Source organism: Melospiza georgiana, chromosome 13, assembly GCF_028018845.1.
Source record: "Melospiza georgiana isolate bMelGeo1 chromosome 13, bMelGeo1.pri, whole genome shotgun sequence".
In the NCBI taxonomy this organism is placed as follows: domain Eukaryota; kingdom Metazoa; phylum Chordata; class Aves; order Passeriformes; family Passerellidae; genus Melospiza; species Melospiza georgiana.
Genome location: NC_080442.1, coordinates 13,848,302 through 13,870,785, shown reverse-complemented (window position 1 = coordinate 13,870,785; position 22,484 = coordinate 13,848,302). Strand labels below are relative to the sequence as shown.

The window sequence follows — 22,484 nt, the reverse complement described above, 5'->3', positions numbered from 1 at the left end:
TTTCTCCCCTTGTCCAGTTCCCTTTTCCATCTTTGCCACTGCCTAATGTTTATAATCACAGGACTTTTTCCCCCCCATTACTTAGGTAGACAGCTCCTCTAGAGAGAAAAAGAAAAACTGGATAATTTCTAAAAGTGGATTTACAGTCAGATTCTCCTGGGGTCCAATTCTTAAGTCTAATTCTTACAGCGACTTCTGAAAATTTATTTGAGACATTTAAACTATTTGCCTCTGTTTTCCCCTGCTGTAAAACAGAGGCTATTTTAGGATAGCTTCTGTAGACCACGTGCTGTTAATTAATTTACAAATGATTCTGTAGGGGAAACTTCCATATGTAGGAATCATGAAACCTTGTGCTTCTCTCCACAGGGCCTGCAGCTGGGAACGCAGGAGCTGGAGGAGATGGGAAGCAAGTTCTGCCTTGGTTTGCTGATTCTGCACCTCAAATCCCTGCCCTGCAGCAAGGAGCTGATGGCTCAGGCAGCACTCCTGCTGGATCTGGAGGAGGAGATCACAGACAGGGCACAAAGGTCAGTGACCGTCATATCCACAGGGCTCTGCTGTGGGAATGGAGTTGGTGGGGCATGTTCTGGGTTTAAATCTGCAGAAATGGGCTCTCCTTGTGGCTGAGATTTGTATCTTGGAAGCTGCAGTTTATGGAGAGCAATTAGAATTGAGATGTAATTGACTCCCAAAGAAACTACTGAAACAGTGGGTCCATGCCCTGCAGCCATTCATGGGGAGAAAAAAAAGGTGAAAGAGAAGCACCCGTTCTCTGTTTTCCAGTGATTTTCCATTTTCCTCTCAAAACTGCTCGCTGGCACATGGGGATGGTACTGCCCCAGAAAAATTCATCAGCAGGAAACATTTTCCTGCTCACTGTCACATGGGGTTCTGTCCAGCTCAGAGCCTCCATGGAGAGGATCTCTTATCAGAAAGGCATTATCTAAGTGCTGCGCTGTAGGGAACAAGTATTGCAGATTATAAAAGGACATTGATAGCAAGATTTAGAAATTGTGGACCTCATACTGCAAGAATATTCCTATAAATTCTTTTCCTCACTGCATGGAGTCCTTTAGTCATTTAGAGCATAGATTTGTGACTTTTTGATGGACAGAAAGAAGTTTTGATCCCGCTGCTTATTTAGGACATGTTTTTTCCAAATTGCAAAATTAATTTACTTGCTTCCTATGTTCAGTGGTAGGTATTTAAGTGAGTTTGCCCCATTATAAATACAAGAGGAATTTGACCTGGAAAAGTGTCTGAGTATGAGACTATTCAGCTTGAATTTGTGATGAAGCAGAAACACATAATTTCTCTAGGCCATCATCACTTGTTAGTGCTATGTGCATCACATATGTTTGCAAGAATGTTTTTCCAAGACACATGGAGAAAGAAGACTTAGTGATGTGACATGATTTGAAGCTCCCCGATGGCTTTGTCATCAAAGAGTCCTCTCAGCTTCATCAATGAACATCAAGTTTTTCAGTTGCAGAAATACCCCTGTAATTTATAGCAGACTTCCAGTCTCTCCCCTGCAGGAACATTTACCCAACATTAGCACCACCTGTTCCTCATGCCAAAACCCATTCTTGCAAGCTTGTTCACAGTTTTAAATGTTTATGAGGGACGGTTTAAAAAGAGGGATAAAATGTGGAGACATTCCTTTGGATTAGATGTGCTCACTTGTGGTGTGAACATATAAATGAAGCAGTTAAGGTGGGTGCTAAACACCATCCATGCTGTGGACAGCCGTCCAAAAAATCATTGCTATGTCATTAGAGGGAGCTGCTGGAGCCTGGCTGGGTGGATGGTTTTGGGATATAAATCGAACTTTTGAACTGGATCTAGAAGAGCCTTTGCATGAAAATAATGTAGGGGAAGGAAAACATCAAACCCTGACTTCTCTCAAACATTGACAAAAAGCCATCTGGTCACAGTAACTCAGTGAGCATTTTCTCTGATCTTTGTAGCCTTCTGTTACTTTTTTCCTTTAGCTGACTTTATATTAATTGGAATTCATTCTGTTTATCCAATGCTGTGTGGTAGTTGATCAGTACAGAAGGAAGGAGTGACAAATATTTTTAAAGAAGTTAGCAAAAAATAAAAGTTCTCTTACTTTGTAAAACTCCCATGAGTCCTCAGCAGCTGAAAGCAAAGTCTTCTACCTCTTCAAGTTTGCCCAGCAGTAGTGAGAACCTCCGTGGCCTCCAGGAATGAATGTCATTGCTAACAGGCAATTGATAGGCAGGTGTTAATTTTCACTTCACTGGGTGCAATTGCAAGTTTGTGAAATTTTACTAGCTTGGATGTAATTTGTTACCATTTGCAGACCAGGTAAGCAGCTGAATTGATAATCACACCCAGAGGTGTCACATTGCAGGAGCTGGTTGCAAAAGGCTTTGTGAAGGAAGATGCAGGGACCGAAGTGTTTGCTAGCATATTCTCTTTAAGAATAAATAATTCATGGAAAATGATTGTGCAGCATATTGATTCTGATTCAGAAAATTAGTACTTCCCTCCCATGTTTCTCTGAGCCTAGCCAAGAGAATTCCATGGTTTGGTTTTAGTGGGAATATTGGAACCAATGGAAGAATGCAAAATACAGAGGGCTCACTGATACAGACAGGAGGGCAACTATTTCTACACCCTCTCTCTACTCACAGGTTTGGAAAAAAAAAATTATTCTTTATCAAAACATTTCTCTGGAGGAAGCTGAGGGGTGACACTCAGTCTAATACTAATCTGTAAATATTAAGTCTAATCTAGTTCTTAGAGGTAGCACCAAAACCTTGCAGCTTTACTGCTGGTATATCATGACATCAATGGAAATTATACCACGCTGCTTCCTAGGATAGACCCTCCTCTGTGGGTTTGAGTGAAATGTTTGTAGTTTAAAATTAGCTCTGTTTTCCTGTGTGCTTTCCAGAAAAATGCACAGTATCCTTACATGCTTTCTATACTTTGCCTCAGAAAGTGTGAGTAGGTGTGAATAAAAATACCCACATTTCTGTGTACCTTTGCCAAAGCAAAATCAGATTTAGGGATCCTTCAGGTATAACACAGGAGAAGTTTTGAGTGGTCACTTGGTGATTTTATTATCTTAAATGCTTTAAATAGTTAACAGCAGTGTGTTTTGAACAGCTTACAAGCTATCCCTGTTCCAGAAGTCTGCAGTGTCCTGGTCCCAGGAAATGATATGCATGACAGATATTTAAGTGGGAGGCAATAGCTTTTACTGTAGCTAATGTTTTCTGGCAAAGGAAAATGTGTCCCAAAGACTGTCCTGCTGATGAGTCTAGAAAGAGATAAAATATGGGTGAGGCTTCCCATAGCAGTATTCACCAAAATCAAAAGAAAAGATTAGTATTGTTCAGCCTGGATGAAAACACGAGCTTTTCTTAGTTGTTACGGTTTTGTTTTGTGGAAATCAAGCTGAAATTAAGCTGTGAGCAGTGTGATGTATTGCACAGTGCTGATGTTAAATACATCTATCTCAATCTAATGTGTTTTCTGTGTATGGGCTTCTGAGTGCCCATCTCTGTAATACTCTGGGTGACAGGTCAAGCTGTGGAACAAGAAGTTAATCCAGCACTGGATAAAGCTGACTCCCAGATGAAATGTCTCATTGCAAAGGTACAGAGATCAAAAGCTGTGGAGCCAGAGATCTCTTCTGTTGTGAAATCCCTGCAGTTCATGTCCTGCATTTGTCTCTCTTTGCCCTGGTGTCTGCTGTGCGTGGCATTGACTTGGCATCTCAGCATCTCCCTCCGACAGCAAACATTTTCACCTGTCAAGGTTCATAACTGTTTGTGTCCTTTAATTTTCCTCTCCAGGCTCTGTGTGCTCTGGGTGTGCTGCAGCCTGATTCTCTCACCGCTGCTGTGAGGGGGATAAAGGAGCAGGCTGGACCCTGCTTCCCTGGGATAAACTATTTGCTGTGCACTTTATAGAGCTCTGTCAGAGCCATGGTCAGTAAATTGGAGGCAGGTAATAGCTGTCAGGGAAGTGCCTGCTCTGAAGGAGGCACCCTGTGAGAATGGGGATTTCTCACACCACATCAAGTCCGTTGTGCTCAGTGTGCTGTCTCTAATGAGCCAAAGAAAGGTGGAAGAAGCCTTTAGCAGACCTAACCAAGCACAGTTGGGTGCACAGACAAGAATTTCTTCCCGTCCCCACTTCACAGTCTCTCTTTCCTCTAAATTGTCAACTGCAAAAGATATCATTCACAAGCATGAGTGGGGCCACACTTGGAATAAATTCCCAGCAGAGGCAGTGAATTTATTTATTACTCGTTGTTCTCAGGTAGCTCTGAGAATAACAAAGAGTGGCTGAACTTCCACCAGTGGGGCTGTGTGGCTAATGGGACAGTGGAATATTTCCCCTAAACACATGGTGTCCCAGGATACCATGAAGTTGGTCTAACAGCTCTGTTCTCAACACGTGGCAGCTGTCTCAGGAACATGCCAAAAATGGAGGAGGTACAAGATGCAGCACAGGAGATGCATTAGAGCTACAATGTGTGATGTGAGGAAGAAAGGTTAAATTGCTCCAGGCATTAGTTGGTCTTTTAATTATCAATCTGTGCTTCTGGGACAGATATTGACTCTCATATTCAGGCACTCTCATGTTACACGAGAACTCTGTAGGGACTTAGTTGTTGTGGTTTTTCTTTTCCTTAATGATATTTCCACCAGGTTTGATCTTATGGACCCCTCTGACAAAATCAAAGGCCAAAAATGTGAAGAATTTTCTGAGCTTTGCAACCACTTTCAACAAACAAAGCCATGTGTCAGGTGCTCATACAAGCAATTTATTCTGCTCTTTCTCAAACTTGGCCTCACAAGGCAGTATTGCCATGCCCTAGGAAGAATTGCTGATGTTTCCAGCATCTCACCATGCTTTACAGTAAATTCTGGCATTCAGAACCTTTCTGTGGGGAAAGTGAAATGCAGCTTGTACTTTGGACGTCGTGGTTGTTTTATAATAGTTTTCATGCCTCATTTCCTATAAAAGTAAATAAGTTTACTGTCCAGGTAACTTCACATTTTTCATGACCGCACGGAGGATGGGAAGTGGCTGTTCACATAAAGCTGGTTGGAGAGAGACAAGGAGGGATCCCCTCTCTCTCCAATATCATCCCCTTCTTCTGGCTTAAACTGATGGCACATTCCTTAATTTTCTTTTTTTCCCAGCTCTCCAGGTTGTGCTAGGAAATGTTTTGCATACACTGCAGCAATTGCAGCCATTTGTTCATGAGACACCTCAGGTATTGAGATAGACTTTTGTGAAGTCATTTTCTGCTGACTCAGACATTATTTATCTCCTGTGTTTCTTAATCATTTCTTACCTTTCTTGAGCACAGCCAAATCTCTTTCCACCCCAGATGGTAAATACATCTAGCTCTGCTATTAATCAAAAAACAGAAGGCTTAATAATTTCTCTGTTTCTTTGTCCACATGTAATCTCTTCATCTTCCATGCAGTGAGCAGAGTTAGACTGGTCAGTGCATGGATGGCAAAGCCAGAACTGACAAGAGGGATTTGCAGGTCATTTGGAAATGTGTGTGCTGTTCCTCTATACCTCCATCATGATCCTGGATAGTATTGAACTGTTGAATCTCCCATCTTTTCACTATAATGCACCTTCCCCTGATTATAGCTGTGCAAGCAATTTCACTCCTCTTTTAAACTGTGTGGCCGAAAGGTGATTCAGATCAAATGAAAGTGATTTTGTGGAAATGAAGCAAACAAAAAAAAGGAAAGTTCAAACAACAAGAAATGCAGCTGGAGCAAAGCATGCTCACTTCATTTGAGGCATCCTCAGTGCGTCTTTGAATAGCAGAAATGTTGTGTTTTATCCACATGCAGTAATGGAAAATGGTTGTGATAGCTCTTCCTATTCTTACAGGTGAATGTGGGTGTCAGTGTTACATTGTTTTGGTTTTACATCCTGAAGCAAATTGCAGCTGAAAGGTTTAGGTGCAAGACAGGAGTTCACCCTGCACAGCACCCCATCCCCTCCCAGCTCCTGAAGATGAGAGTGCTCCTTCATCCCTTAGAGAATCCAACCACAGCAGGAATTATTTGACCAGATTTGATTCGGGTTTTTATTTGACTGGAGTTCCATTTTTCTCTAAGTAAAGATTTGGTGCATTTTTAACCTTGATCATCTGTAGACATTAAATACCTTGTGGCAGCTTTCAGAAGAGGAGGGTGTTTATTGATTCTATTTTTTCGCTTAGTCACAAACTTTATTGCTGGTAAAGGAATCTGAAATTTCTGCTGTTATATGAGCATCTCTGCATGAGATATTTCTGTATTTGGATGCTGGAGAGAAAAGTGCTGTGGGAATGCATTTACCTAAGTAAGCCACACCACTTTGTCACGTTTGTGCAGAGCATGGGGCAAAAGGAGTTTCTATAATGCATTTCATAAAACACTTGTGAGAGCACAGTCTAATGTTAATTCAGTGTGACAGGTGTGAGAGTGGCTGAAGCTGGGCTTTGGCTTCAGAGCAGTCTTATGTTGCAGTAACCATTTAGGATCAGCTCAGGAACTGCTTTAACGCCTGACTGTTTTATAACATTCTCCAGCAATCTTTCACACTGATCTTGCAATAGAGTGGTACCTGCTTGCACCCCCAGGGTCTGACCTAAAGAGTTGCTGCCTCTGCTATTGAGAGGAAAAACACCTCAGATTTCAAGTTTGAATCTATTATAAATTTTAGATTTTATTGTTTTTATATGCCTCGATAATCTTATTTTCAAAATAAAAATGTGAACCTTCTTCTGTCCACCCCTCCATCCCTCTTATCCTGCTCTCTTCTGTGCCTCTCCTTTGTTATTGTGAGAATACAAACCCAGAGAATCCTTTGGAGGCTCAGCCAAGCAATGCAGCCTATAATGAGTATATTTGGTATTCAGAAGGCTTTCATGTAGCTGTTCACAGGTGAGCCACTGAAATTCAGCAACTTTTCATTAACACTTTCTAGAGCTGTCCTTATTTTCCTCCTATTGATTTTTATTATTGCTCTGAAATGCCTTGCAAGCTGCTCAGCTTCTGTTGACTGCTATCAAATGCCAGCTCCAGCTATGCCAGGCTGGGTATAAGTATTCATGCTCATTTCAGAGGTAATTAATTTATCCTTTTTTAGCTAATAATAGCAATTTAAATAGATGCAGAAAGAAAGGAGAGGAAAAGAGCAAATGGGAAGAGAAAGAGATCATAGGAGGAACTTCAAACATGCACAGAAGCAGTGCTTGCTATTGTGTCTGTCTGAGGTTATTCAAATTACCATACTCACACAGATCTGACTGGACTACAGATAATGAACTTGTATATACCCAGCAGAACAAATGGGCTCTGCAGTGCCCTTTCTGTGAGGCATATTGCTATGGTGCTGTCTGCCATTAGACATTTTGGTATTGATTAGGAGCATCTGTATTTCTGTGCTGCAGTCTTTCTCCCTGAAGATCTAACTTGAAATATGAAAGCCACTGGGGCCCTTCACATGCTGAGATAGAAAAATAAAGCAGAGAGCCATCAGGGGTTCAGAAGTTCCCATTTACGGAGCATTCCCCAAAGCAATGCATTGTGAGGGGTGCACTCTTTTCTCTGAAGTGGCTTTTATACAGGCCAGGACACTGCTGCCACCAGAACAGAACAAATGCTTGGATTTTTTTTTCCTGAGAGGATGCAAAGGGTAATGGGAGAGTCAGTCTGTTTGGACTATTGATCATTTTGAATGCAGGCAGAGGTGGGATTTCAGATTGAACCTGTCACAGGTCTGGTGCTGAAGAGGCAGGTTCAGAGCACTATGTATAGCCCTATGCAGGCTATATCCATGCTGCAGCAGCAGCTGAACACCTGTTGCATTAGATTTAGAGCTCTGGCACAAGATCAGGAGGAGCAGACTTTGTCAGTGCAACTCTGCTGGTGATCCCTGTTCCTTGTTTTCAGTTGTTTGACATTATTCAGAGGATATGGATGCACAAGTGTATCCCTGTGCACTCCCTGTAGTGGGAGTCCTTGTGTAGGGGGGAACCATAAATAAACACAAAGGTTGTTTCAAGGATCTTGGCTGTTTAGTGTTTCCTTGTGGAACTTTTCCAAATGGTATTCCCAGAGTCCCAAAATAACTTGAGATTTATGGAAACCAGAGAACAGTCAGATATTTCATACCATACCAGTAGATGCTACAGTAGCTTCTTTCAGGCAGGCAAAGCAATGGAAGGAGTGACTAGGATGGTACTTAGATGAAATGTCCAACCTTTAGAAGTAAACATGTTTTTTGCAATGTTGTGTATTTTTCCCCTCTTCATTGCAGTTGTCACTTCAGTTGACCTCTAAATCTGTCTAAATCTAGAGCTTTTTGAAGAACACAATCATGCAGGTGAAAATTGGACTGGCTGAGGATCAAAATAGACTTTTCTATCCCATGTGTTGGGGAGTTAATCATGTGGCATAGAACACAGGAACAAGAGACTTAGATCTGGATTACCTGGATTATCAAAGGCTTCACCATGTGGCATTCCTCACCCCCTGAATCCAGCACAGAGGCTCAGATGTCCAAGAATCACAGAACTCAGAGGCAAAGCAGAATGAGTGCCAGTGCTCTGTGAGCTTCTAGAGAGCAGAATGTCTCCCCACCTACCCAGCATCAGAGGCTCCAGTCCTGCAGAGCAGGATGTGGTGCTGAGAGTAGTAGTGCATATATTGCCACTGTCTGAAATAGGTTTTGCTGTCATGGGTGAAATATGGGGCTAGAAGGAACCAAATCCCCTGTAAAACCACCAGCGGGGATCCAGTTTTTCACCAGAAGTTTGTACCTGTATAAAATATTCAAACAATAAGAGGTAAAGAGTCCCAAATGGATTTAGTTTAACAACCCTAATGGTCTCATTGTGTCCCCATTGCTGCCTCCTCTCTCTGCAAAGAGAAAACAAGAGCAGGGATTTCTGCTTTTGAGGTAAATGCAGTGTTGTGAGTCCTTTTGGTCTGGTGCCAGGTCTGAAAATGAGAGTCTGACCAGCTCTCCTCTGCTGTGTGAGCTGCTGTCTTTGGATCATTTCAAAAACTTAGCCAGACAAATCAGAGACTTGATGGTTAAAGGGGTAGAGAAGGCAGAGAAATTTATAATTAAAGCTGTCAAGTTGCGGTAAGAGGAGCACATAGCCTGGAAGGAAAGCGGGTGGGCGAGCAAAGTGTCATATTTGCAGGTGAAAGTTGGCACTTGAACAGCATTTTAAAGCACTCCAAAGCCACCTCCACTGACATCTCAGCTGCATTGTATATTCTGTCAGGGGCTCTGGCTGTTCAGTGTATTGTGGCTGTGACTCACACGCAGACCCTGCCTCTTGCTGCCTCACTGGGTGCTGCACAGGGAGACAGGCAGAGGAGCTGTGTGAGACAGGAGATAAACCTGAACCCGTTGTGGTTCAGGCCCCAGCACACACACGCGCACCAGAGTGGATGAGTGCTCATGCACAGAGGTGCAAACGTGAAAGGCAATCCCTGCAGCCCCTGAGAATTCATTGTATTCTCTCAGAAACCATATGGATTTATTAGGATGTGTATGCTTAACGTGCTGTAAAAAAAGAACTTATGGGAATTAGGCTGGAGTTGAGAGTAGAAGGATGTGAGGGGGAAGATGCAAATGAAATTAATACTTAGCTTTTTTTTTTTTTTTTTTTTTTGTCTGCAGAGCAAAAATGTACTCAAGCTTAACGTCCCAGATCCTACTCTTATGAATGTAGGGAGAATTCTCTTTCAAGTACAGCCATTCTCTTTCAATGCTGGTGGAGCCCCATCTGTCTCTGGCCCTGGCCACTCTGTAGCACTTAGCAATGCAGCCCAGGTGAAGGAACCTTCTCCACCAGCCCAGGACAGAGCACTGCCCCTTTCTTACTGATGGCACAGTGCAATGTGAGAGGTGTGGGGCTGATTCCAGGCTGGAACAGTGCAGATGGAGCTGTCACGTGCTGGAAGGGCTCAGTGTGCCCAGGGGATGGGGATAGTGGGAAAAGAAGCAAAGATTCACCAGCGGAACTCTATGGAAAATTGTGGCTCTGCTAGAATTGGATTGGGATACAAATGGACACAAAGATGGCCAAAACAAATGGAAAACCACACGTGTTTCTTGTGAGCTTTCCTTCCCCAAGGAAAGATTGTCTCTTGCTGCTGCTCTTGTGTCTCTGGGAAGATGCTGAAGGTGGAGGCTGCTGATGCTGCCTGGACCATTAGTGCTAAAGGAAGTCATCATGCCAGGGCAAGGGCTGCTGTCAGAGCAGCAAGGAGAGGGAGTCTTAGAACAGTGTAAGAGGAAAGAAAACACATTCTCTTTGTCTCCGTTTCGGGGTATTTTTCTCCATTTCCTCCCCCTGGGCCATCTTCCATTCCTATTTCTATTTGTTCTTGTTAAAACTTGTTTTTAACTGGAGGAAAATTTAAATTTCTGGAAGGTCAGATTTCATTTTTAAGGCAACAATAGCATGCTTTCTGGTTAGACTTTCAAATATACCTCTAACCATTTAAAAATACTTAATCAGCAGCTTTATCTATGGCCCATTATTCACCATTTAATCTATAATGGCTTCCTTTTAAGCTTTAACAGTTACTTACTACCTTAAATCCCTATTTAAACATGAATTTGAGGATTTGGACTTGTAAGGGAGAATAAGCAATAAAAGCAGCTGAATGCCTGAACAAGATTCTGCTATCAGGCCAGTATGATCAGAAATTAGGAATAACTTGAAGAATAGAAAGCATCTGTTCCCTATTTCTCTGTCTAATCTGTTTGTTCTGTCTAGCCTACCCAACACGCTTTTACATCACACTCTGTACTTGAGAATTATTTTCTGAAGATGCCATTTTACAGCACCCTCCAAAAAGCACCAGCGTCTCGTTAGAAGATAAAAGTCCCATGCAATTCAAAGAGAAAGCAAATACCCATTCCAAGGAATAAAGCTGCGCCTCATCTTCCATTGAACTGCAGGGGGCAGCCAAGAATTTGGGGAAAGTGTTGCTACCCGGATTTAGCTTGTCAGGCTTTTCCTGGAATTAATAATTAATTTTTTTGTTCTAGCACACAACTTGTGTTTTCATCTGTGAGAAAGTGAATCATGAGAGAGGATGTGCTGTAGTGCTTTAGTACAGTCAAATGTCCTTCCTGGCAATGGGGATATCATAGAGGGATGCAACCACTTGCCATAGTGGGCAACTGCAGAATGCCCCTATCCCCTGGGGAAATGATTTTCTATCTTCAGAAAGTGATTTATTTATACCTGGGAACACGAGAATTTGTAACATTTCTGAATAATTATAATAACAATAATTCAGTCTAATGAAATGTTCCAGTGCTCTCATTTTCTGTATAACTTACTAGTGCTTTTTGAGTCTTGCGTTGCTCCTCGCTGCACCCTGCTATCTTGTGAGTTTTATAGATTAGCTGCATGTTGTGAGGAATGAAAATATTTCCTTTCATCCACTGCTCTTTCACCTTTGCAAATGCATCTTTATCCTCCACTGTAACAGAATAATTGAGAGTGCCTAAATTGCCAGGCATTTTGTAAACAGCTATCACCTCCCTTCTCATGCATCTAGTCATGAAAGAGGAGAATTTTTTTAAATTTCATGCCTCTAACTACTTTTGTCACCTACTTTGGACCCTGCTTATTTATGTGGTATATTTGAGATACAGGAAACTGAGAATTCAGAATGGGTTTTCTAGGGAAAGTGTGGCATATTTTAAAGTAAGTTTTGTAGTATTTTTAGTGTTGTTGGTGGCCTTGCAATTGAGGTTTATTATTTTCAAGAAGGGTGGTGTTTTCCTGGATTAATCAGCTCTATCCTCATCTGGTTTGATGAACTATATTGGAGAAACCCTTTTACCTTGAAGCAGTTTTCTTGGAGGATTACGGGCCACAAATGGGGTTGGTGAAGAACACCAGAGTCTCTTGTGTGCATGCCCATAAAAATTGATGCCTTTTTTAGACCTTTTAGATTTCAGTGTTAATGTTTCTGTCCTGGAGAAAGTGCTTATTCTTACCTAAATATCCCAGAAAGGACTGAGCAGAAAATAGAGAAACAAGTGGATGAGGATGTGATGCTGGTAGTTTGTGAGAGGTACAGAACAGAGAGGAAAAGATGGACAGGCCCTGTCAGAGGTGGATTTGGAAGGGCAAGGGCAGGACAAGACTTAAACCCTCTCCCTGCCTTCCCCTCAGCTCATGGGAGTGATTCTCAATATTACAGAACCTAATTTCAAGAACTCAGGATTAAAAAAAGGGTTGAGTGGAAATATAAATAATGGATTAGGCTGAAAAATTGGTTTAGGCACTTTGACAATGTCTCTGAGGTGTCTTTGCCCCTTTCAAGGAGAAACAGATTGGAGACATGAGATGCAGAAACATGGCTTTTGTTCACTTTGCTCCCTCACGTTTTAAAATCATATCCAAACTCTTTTTGTGCAAATGTGCTGCTCATGATCAAAGACTTAGAGCAGAGAAGGTCCCTGGAGAGCAAGGCCTGAAGGCTAAGCCTGCAGTGCATCTGGCTCCATCCCAGGCTGTTTGGGAAGTCTGGTCGTGCATGACCCAGCATTTACTGATGCACTGAAGTGGGGAGCAGTGCACCCCATGCCCTTCCCTGATTTTTGGTCCTTGCTCCCTTTGCCAGCCCAGCTCCCTGTGTAGGCCATGGTCCATCAGGAGTTTGCCCTCACCAGTGTCAGGCTGTCTGTAAGGCTCTTCTGTAACACAGCATCCACTAATTTCCTGAATTTTCTCAGGAATTGAATACTCTGGCTTGGAGGCTGGAATTTACCTGAGAAGGGATAATGGCCAGGAACAGCTGAGCTCTTTGCCCTTTTCAGTATATTTTTCCTTGTGTCTCCTTTGTGGCCTTTCCATCCCCTCTCAGAGTGACTCTAACAGCAGCCAGCCATTGGGGAAGGAGCAGCAGAAAAAATGTTCAGTGAAACTTCAGAGCTGGTGCCCTGCAGGTGTGACAGGAACAGCCATGGAAGCAGCATTGCTGTTTGCATGGAGATCTCTCCTGCCTTGTGATGCCTTCCTGCCCTTAGTGCCTCCCTTGTGGGACCCTGGATTTGTGTGCCAGGAAGGCTGCTGTAAACACAGCCCAAACACCTCACAGAGAGCCGTGCCCTTGGTCTGTCATTAAAAACGTCCTTGACACGCTGTGGCATCAGGAGGGAGGCTTGTGATGCTAATTGCTGGCAGCACTGTTCTACCATGGATGTCACACAGAAAGCCCTAGTACATTTTGTTTTAATTTTGAGAGAGGGAGGCTGGCTTGGTTTTGCTACCTTTTTTTTTTTTTTTTTTTTTTTTTAAAGAAAAAATATGCCCCAAAGGACAGCTTGATCCCAGGAAGGTGACCTTTCCATCCCTGTAGTTTCTGGTGGGCTTTTTTATTATTTTGTTTGGGGTTTTTTTTGTTGTTTAGTCTGGGGGATTTTTGTCACTGGATAATGTTCCTGTGCACTCTGCAGCCTTGCAGGACTCAGATTTGTGGGTAATGTAATCAGGCAGGGTTTTCAACTACTTCACAGCCTTTACACCTTCTGAATGCCCACACTACCTCCATCTTCTCTATAGTAGTTGCAAAAACTGGAGAGTTTCCCTTGTCTGCACCTTCTTTTTCTAGAACTTACCTGTGCTCTGTAATGATTAAGAAAATCAAGACGTGGGGAGATATGCCCTTGTTTAGTCCCTGATGATGGGTCAAAAGTGGAAATTAATAAGACAGGAAATTTGTTTCTACTCTGCAGTCAGTAAAGGAAATTCACTGGAACAAAATTAATCATGAAACAGGCACAAAGAAGAGAACAGATTATCAGGGAATTAACTCATTAATGAGGTTCATACCAAAATTCAGAAAAGGGTTTTCTTCAAGATAACCACCGACTTCAAAGTTCAGCAAGAGCTGGTCTTGGGGTACAGAAAATTTTATACCAGAACTCTGGCAAGTTTTATTTTAGCCCAGCATTTGGCTGGTTATAATGGTGTATCAGAAAAGCTGCAGGAAGACATTCAGCAGCTGGCATCATCTAACCACAAAGTGCGAGGACAGAAGCTATTATCAGCCCGTTCACATCACTAAACTCTGGTTCCTGGTGTTAACAGCAGTGTGGGAGCCCTCTCTGTTATGGCACCTTGCTAAATTTAGAGCTTGATTGCAAATCCTCCAGTCAATAGCAGCTGCTTGCTGGTGAGATTTTTCTCCCTAGCATGAGGGTGAGCAGAAACCACATGCAGATTTAAGTGAGGTAAAGTGCTAAAACACCATCCTCCATGTGGCACTTCTCAGGACCCCCAGCACGCCCTCTGTGTTCCAGTTCTCAGCAGCAGGGGAGGATGGAGGTAAATTCCAGTGTGTTTCCAAGTAGATGGGCTTTGGCTGGAGTCTAATGGGAAGCTTCTCTCCATGAATCTTTCTTAGGCTGTAGCTTGAACTCGGGGTTAATTTAGGACCCACACAGCCCTATTCTTGTTAAATCAAGATTTATGCTGCCTGTCTTGCTCTCTGCACTTCAGCACGAGCCTGCTTGCAGTGCAGGTGAAATGTCTCCTTTAGTGCTGCCAAGTAGGGATACCCTGGTGAGGGGAATGGAGGAGGAAGGAAAAGAAAAGAACTCTGTTGTTTCTCTTTGTTCTGAGCTGTAAAATCCTGCCAGGTCCCTGCACAGCCTTGGTGGTGAGTCCTGCTGCTGCCAGGCGCCACAAGGTCCCTGTCCCTGGGCCAGGCTGGAACAGCAGATTAGTGCTGAGCTTGGTTTCTGTAGCACCATCTTAATGAACTAACAAAGCAGAGCTAAACACTGGTTGGAATGAGAGTGGATCCATGTGAGAAAGGCCCCCTGCTTCCTCACTTACCCTTTCCTGGCTCCTGCTTTCGCTGAGTCTCAGCAGGAACGCAATCAAACCGCGCTGGGGAACATCTGAGCTGCCTATTTGCCACTTAGGACTTCCTGGGTAGTGAAGTTTCCACATTGTTTATTTAGAGCTAAGTGTTCTGCTGGGTCTCTTCTCACCTTCTGTAAATAACAACTGTCCTCAAAATTCTTCGGGCTGGTTACTGAGGCTGGCAATCTGTGTGTTGTGAGTTGCTGAGCCGTATTAATCTATAATATACTCTGGCCTATGGATGGGAAAAGTAATGCATTGAGGAAGTCACCAGAGGTAAAAGCCAAAGGACATAGTCTTCCTGGACACCTGAAATAAAGTACTCTGCTTGGGATGTGAATAAATCTCCCAGCAGCAGCAGCAGTGCATAAAGTGTTAGAGGAGTTTGCCTTTGAAATCAACATGATGGAGATTTTATAGCACCAAAACAAATTCAATTTTGGAAGACATGAGGCACAGGTTTGTTTTTTATTTTGCCTACCTATAGCTTGTCATGGTAAAGTTTATTCCACTTAATACAGGAATTGATGGCAGAGGGGCAAACACATATACACAAAGAAAAATTATACCCAAGTCCTTCCCAAGGCCCACCAAATGCATTCACCAACTTTATTAACCATCTAAAAGTTTTGTATCTGGCAATGCTAGTTTTCAAGCACTTTCTTTACAGTTATTGAGAGCAATTCATCCCATCTGTTTTACACACCCTTCATAGGTTCCACTAGTCGTAGGGTAAGTAACTGGGGAGGACAGGAAAAAAACATAAAAAGAGAACAGAAGGCATAGTCTAGGGCTGAAATCTCTTCTCTTTCTCTTTTGGAGTTTAGACCTCTTCATATCAGAGTGTGAAAGCTGGAAATGCATCTCCTCAGACCCAATCTAAAAACTCTCTAGCAGCCTTTGCTAAAATGCTGATGGGAAAGTAAATATAAGGTCCATGGATTATACAGTTATACAGAATTCAGTCCAGAGTTTACACTGTGATAATTCGGTCCTCTGTAATCCACACCTGGCTGATAAAATATCAGCTTGTCCTGTGGATGTGACACAAGGCAATTGAAGACTTCTCTGTGCTTTGGAACAGAGCAGTTGAGAATGCAGAGTTTACATTCAAGGAGGAAAATATTTCTTCTTTGTGCTTTTAATACAGCAAAATGCTTTGCTGCTTCTTTGGTTTCCTTCCTTCAGTCACAACAAAGGAATGTTGGAAGTGGCTCCAGAGAAACAAAGCCTAGAAAAGAAAAGGGATTTAGAGAGAAGAGATTAGATGAGATTTGTAAGAAAAAGAATTCCCGGTGCCATGTTCCCAGCTCAGCCTTCTGAAGGGGAGCCCTTTGCTCATGATTCACTTGGCAGCTCTGCCCAGAGTGGCCTCTCTCCTTCATCTCTGCTGCTGTAAATTAATACCCAGCCAGAACAGCCCTGCCAAGCTTGCTTGCTGCTGATGTATTGTACACAGCTTTCATTAAAGCATTTGTGCCCAGCAGCTCATCAGTGAAAGCTCCTGCTAATTCCCTTCCTTCTGATCAGCTGTGGACTTCTAAAGAGCAGGAGTGAGTTTGCAAGAGTGAAATGACTTGTGATGCTGTCATGGTGTAGCTTGAACAAGTTTTATTCAAGCTTTCCTTTAACACTGCACAGTTTAATCAGGACATGTTGATATAGACCTGCACCTCCTCATCTCCCTGTCTTTTGACCTTACAGTGATTGGCTTTTAATGCTGTTGTCTCCAGTAAAGACTGATTTTTGTAGTTTGGGAGCCATGTGCAGGCTTTTTCCTGCCTCTGATTTGTGATATGCAGCAATTCCTGCTATGGTTGGTGGGAAAGGATGGCAGCCCCCCTGCAGTGCTCTGGCCAGCCTGAGCTCTTACAGCCCCGCTCTGACAGTTGGTATGGAAATTATTCCTCCTCTCTTATCACTGTGGGGAATGAACTTTAAACTTCATTTGTGTTTGCATAAAATTGGAGGAGTTAAGGGCTGGCAGGGATCTCCAGAGGTCATCAGCTTCCTGCAGTGAGGATCAACTTCACCTGTACCACTCTTGCTATGTTAATCTAATCTTTTCTAGGAGAGCTTTAATAATGGAATTACCAGACTTTCTCCAAATAATCTATTTTAGTTCCTACTAGCTTTATATTTTCCAGGTATCCGTCTTGCTACAGGAAGTCCTGGACAGTCATTTTCTTACCTATCCAGCCTAGATATAGAATTAATTACTTCAATGTGTCTTCTGCACCTTTTTCAGTTGAACCAAGTCCTCCCTGAATTGCTTTTCCAAAGCTGGAAACAGATCTGTAGCAGAGATCATAATAATACTGGATCAAGAAAGAACAGATTAATTTATATGTCATCTTAAATTCTCTATACCCACACAGTGTTGTATTTGCATTTTTGTAAAAGAAAGGAATGGGTGGCTCATGTTCAGCTTGCTGTTTTCAATAAAGCAAATCAGTATATTTTCCCAGTAGAAATACTATCTTGTCATTGCTCCTCATTTTCTGTGTTTGTACCATTGATTATTCCTGTCCTGTCTAATTGAAGTAACTTGTACTTGACCCTATTGAATTGCAACTTTTTTTTTCAGGTTACATTTTTTTTCATCTCTAGTTCATCAAAATTATTTTGAATTCTAATGCAATTTTTGTCTTACTTTGGTTTCATCTGCAAATTGATTTAACATACTTTGCATTTTGTCTAAATCTTTAATGAAAATATTGAATTGTACCAAATCCACGTCCAAGTCCTGCAGAAGCTCATTCAACACATTTGTTTTGACAGTGAAATGCTGAGAACTGCTCTGGGTACAATTTTCTAAACAGTTTATATAATTACTCTGCTATGGTTCACCTAGATGCTGCTGCTTATTTGCTGCAAGAACTTGAAATGGCTTCAAAAAACTTTCCTGTGTGACATCTTGTCCACGGGGTATTCCCCTGGTACCTTCTCAGAGAAGCAAATTAGAACGGGCCATTGTAATTTGTTCCTGACAATGCTGTGTTGACTGATTCCCACTTCTTTCCTCCTAAGTGCTTCCAAATTGTTTCTTTGCTCTGAGGAACTGGAGTTAACCTGACAGGTCTATCCTTGGCTGTCTTCTCCTTTCTCCTGTCTTCAAAAAACAGTCACTCTATTGTGTCACTTATCTAGTTCATCACCAGTCCTTCCTAAGCTCAAAAAAAAATAATAATCATTAACAGCTTTGAGTTTGATTGAGTCGGAGCTGCAGAAGGAGTACAGTAGATTCAGATCGTTTGGAAAATCTGAGCAATTTAACTTCTCTAACCAATCCCTTTTGTCTTCTGGGCCTCCTTTGTTAGTTCTTAACAACGTTAATTCATCACAGCTGACCTTTTATGAAAACTTATGCAAAAATCACTCTTCTCAGTCTTGTTGTCAATAAGTTTTCCTTCTATGAAAAGTGGACTGACAAATTATGCTGCATTTTATTAGTAATAAACTTAAAGAATGATATCATTGGCTGTGGGATATTTTTGCCAGTCTCACCTCACTTTGTACTTTGGTTTTTCATGCTTTCCTTAGCTGTTCTTTTTGTACGTTTGCACTCATTAGGTTATTCTAATTTTTATTTTTTTTTTATTCCTTTGTACTTTCACCATATATTTGAAGTCAGTTAAGACCTTTTGGTATGACCAAGCTGGTCTGGCTACATTATTTTGTAGTAAAATAGCTCAGCTTTGCCATTTTTCTCAGAAATGCAGCAGCTTTTTTTAAAAGTCTCTTATAGAAAGAAAATTCTCAAGGATCCTCCCCCCCACTTCCACCCACCTCCATTGAATTCTTGGCTGTGGAAGATTTACATAAAACCTTGGCTGCTTGATCTTACTCTTTCACTAAGCTTTGGTGGAGTTCTTTCATGGAAGCACCTTTCATGGTTCTGGGGCTTTTGTTGTCTTTCTCTTCTGGCACTGCTTGCAAGGAAAATCAGAGTTTGTGCTTTAATGCTAGAGAAGTTCATGTTTTATGCTGGGTTGACAAGGCCTTTAAGAGTGAGAAAATCTGCTCAATATCAGGGTTCATTGCTTATGAAGGAAACTGTTCAGAGGCACCTTTGCTTGGAAACCATATTTGTAGTCAGACAAAGTTACAAGATGAATAAAGCCACATTATTCTGTTAAAGTGTGTCTCAAACAAAGATTGCAAATTTCATCACACGCTTGTTGCTGCAAAATGACACACAAAACCTTTGCTCATTTTATCTAAAGACCTTGGCTTTATCTCCTATTCTGCAAGTTCTGTTCCCCAAAGTCTCTCCATTCTTTGAAGGGATTGTCAGGGGTTTTTGATCGATTGAAGATGTTAAAAGTAGATTGGAGTTAGACTCCAGTGTATTGCTGCTCCTTTAGTCTGGGTGATGCTCTATAATAGCCCAGAACTGGCCTACAAATCATCTGATTATATTGGCTGGGTGCCTGATGAATTTAAACCCAGGGAGATTTGCTTTCAGCTCTCTTGCTGGGTACCCTTGGGCTACCTTGTGGAATGAGGGAAAATCCAGTAAATTTAATAGCCTTGACACTGGTCAGGGTCAGCGTTTTAATTTTTTTTTCCTTTCTGACTTAAGTGTATGTAATTGTATATTTAATTTGTTACTGGCCATCCTGTGCCTTGTGCTGGAGTGAGGTTTCTGGGAGGCCACAATTAAGTTTCCCTGAACCCTTTTCCCTGAACATCCCCAACCATCTCAGCCTGTTTTGATAGGACAGCCTTCATGTCCATGAAGCAGGTTTGTTCTCTCCAGTAAAGGCTCCTTGACTCCCTGTGATAATTCCCTGTTTCACAGAGCACTCCAGAATATTAAACTTTTACAGCTTCTTTTACAAAGGCTGTAGGCTTTCTGGGATAGAACAGACAGCATTTCTGAGTGGACATACAGGGGTGGGTGGGTTTGGGTGCTGGAATGTGCTTCCCTCAGTGTTTTAGAGTGTATTATCAATTTTCCCCAGTGCTTATTATCTGAAGATTGAAATATGTGGCTGCACTCTGTTGGGTTTGTGTCCCCTCTAATTGCAGTGTCTTCTAGCTCATCCTGATTTATAGCTTGCTGAAAAGCATGTATCCCATAGGATAGAAAGCGTGATGTGCAGTTTTATACGGCAGGACAGATACCAATGAAAAATGAAGACCAACTTTATCTGAGCTGGAAAAAATACTGAGGAACCAAAGGGAGAAATTGAAAAGAAAAGGAAATGTGACAATAAATGTTGACCATACCCCTTTCCCTTTGCTCTGAAGCCTTTTGGCCTTTTAGACCACAGGTTTTCAGAGGAGGATTTAAAGGACCAACTGCTTGTCAAATGACCTTCATTTAGAGGGTATGGAGTGTTGTCACTCAGGGAATTGTCCATTCCAGGTGAGTTTACCTGTGTTCAGTGGAACTGTATCTCACCTGCAGTGGTGGAAAGAAGGAAAATATGAGCTTCCATCATTTCTAAATGCCATTATGCTTCTGAAGAGATGAAAACTGTTCTCTGAGTACGGCCTTGGTATGATGTGGACCTGAGGTGAAAGAGGCTGAATCAGAGCTCCATGCATATAGTATGAGTTTTTCTATGTATGAGAATTCAGTGAGCTTTGAATTAGACCCCAAGTTCACAGTGTATGAGAGAATGCAGTCTTCAGGAAGAAAATTTCAATACTTTCATTTCTTTTTTCATCACATTTGTTTCTAATAATGTTTTTGTTTGTTTGTTTGTTTTAGGGTATTTTTAGTGAAAGATGCTCTGGTGTCCTGCCTGCAATCTTGAGAATAATAATTATTCTTGATATGCAGTCTTTTAGCTGAATGTTAAGAGGGAAGAAAAGATAAAAAAAAAAAGAGGGGAAAAGAAGACAAAAAAAATTTCTTGGGTTCTTATTCTTTACACCTTCAGGGAAGGAGTAGACACATTTGCAAGTTCAGTGTTATAAAAGAAAGAATAACAATGCTGAGAGACAAGGCATTAATTGTGCTGAATTACTGTGTACGTGAGAACCTGCCTTTGCCCAGCACATGTGTTTTTGGAGGGTGACAACTTTGAAAAACTATGAAACAAAAAATTTTTTTAAAACCCTGGAGAACGTGGCTTAGAAATTCCTAGACCATTTGTTTCTGTTTTCCCTTGCTTGCTTTATCCCATATCAACAACTTCCTATTTCTAATGGTTTCTTCATTTCTGGTTTTGGCCTTTGCTTTTCTCTCTGTTCCAGCCACATTATGTGAAGCCAAGGCTTCCTAATCTGCATTTGTAACACATATCCAAAAGGAGATTAGTTTCAAAATGAGGCTAGAAAATAGTACCTGGCTCCCTCAGATAAGCCTGAGACGGAGCCAGAACAGTGCTGAACTCTTTGGAGTCCTGGTTATTCCATTGACTTCTGCTTCCCTTTCACTCCAGCACTGAAATGCAGTTGTAGTTCAGAAAAGTGGCAGCAAGGAGTAGCTTGTGGGGTGTCATATTCAGTCTCTGTCAGTGATGTCCAAGTCCAATTAAAGGACATTTTCTCCCCACCCCTATCACTCTGGCACCAGATTTACTACCTGAGATCTCTCAGACCCACTGGCTGCTGCGCTGACACAGAACAGGGAAACAAAAACCTCTTAAGCAGAATTGTCTGTTTTTGTGAAGTAGCTGTTTTATTTATATAACAATATTGTGGTAGCTCCAACAAAATTCAATGTTTAATTAGCTTTTTCCTTCTTCTGTACTGCATGACACAAAGGAAACAGAATATGCCTTCGAGCTTTTGGTGTAAAGAACTACAACCAAAGAATATTTTCCACAGAATATAAATATTTCCAAAGAATATTTTGATGCTGTTAATGTCATCATGCCTGGTATTTATTTGCCCAGTGTCCAGGGCTTTGTGTCATGAGAGAAAAGACAATAATAATAACAAAAAATGTCTCCAACAAATTTGAGGTTTTGCGCTTGTTTTGATCACAGTTGCATTCCTTCTGTGCTGCTTTCTGCCAGCATCCTGGGGCTAGGGGTGATCTGGGACAGGGGGAGGTGGAAGAACAGATTATAAAACAGTCATAGAAAGGACATGCAGAATTTGCAATGGTGCACATTGCTGTTTTGAAAGCTGAGCTTTTCCAGCAACAAAACAGAAACACAGTCCATGACTTCAGTGCATATGGCAAAACACTGGAGAAAAATCATAGTCTTATAATCATAGTCTTCTGTCCAGATTTTCACAAATGGAAGAGAGGCAAAGGTTGCAAAATAAACTTACTCATTGTAATTTTTCCAGGTATAGAAATAATTGTTTCAGAAGGAATGATTTAAGTGTTGAATGATGATGGGACTTGATAGCAGCCTGCTCCCAATAGCCTGAGAAGTGGTGTATTAATGCCTTGTTCCCATTTCTGAGTCACAAAGGAAACTATTATGTTCTTCCTTTTCTGAGGTTCTGAAAGTGCTATTTAATGACCTAAAATTATTTTATTTATCTTAACCTGTCATAAAGTTTAGTTACATCTTTGTAGGAGTATGTCTATGCTGTAAGTCAGAAGTTTTAAAAAAAAAAGAAACCAAAAAAAAGAGACCCTTGG

At 41.7% G+C, this 22,484-nt stretch overlaps 1 protein-coding gene across 1 annotated transcript in view; it reads left to right on the top strand.

The window, feature by feature from the left end:
* AGBL1 (AGBL carboxypeptidase 1) overlaps positions 1-22,484 on the top strand; it is a 246,550-nt gene that overhangs the window by 162,213 nt on the left and 61,853 nt on the right. The window contains exon 21 of the mRNA XM_058033641.1: positions 370-530. Within this exon, the coding sequence (XP_057889624.1) occupies positions 370-530 (161 nt within the window). The remainder of the gene's footprint in view (positions 1-369; positions 531-22,484) is intronic.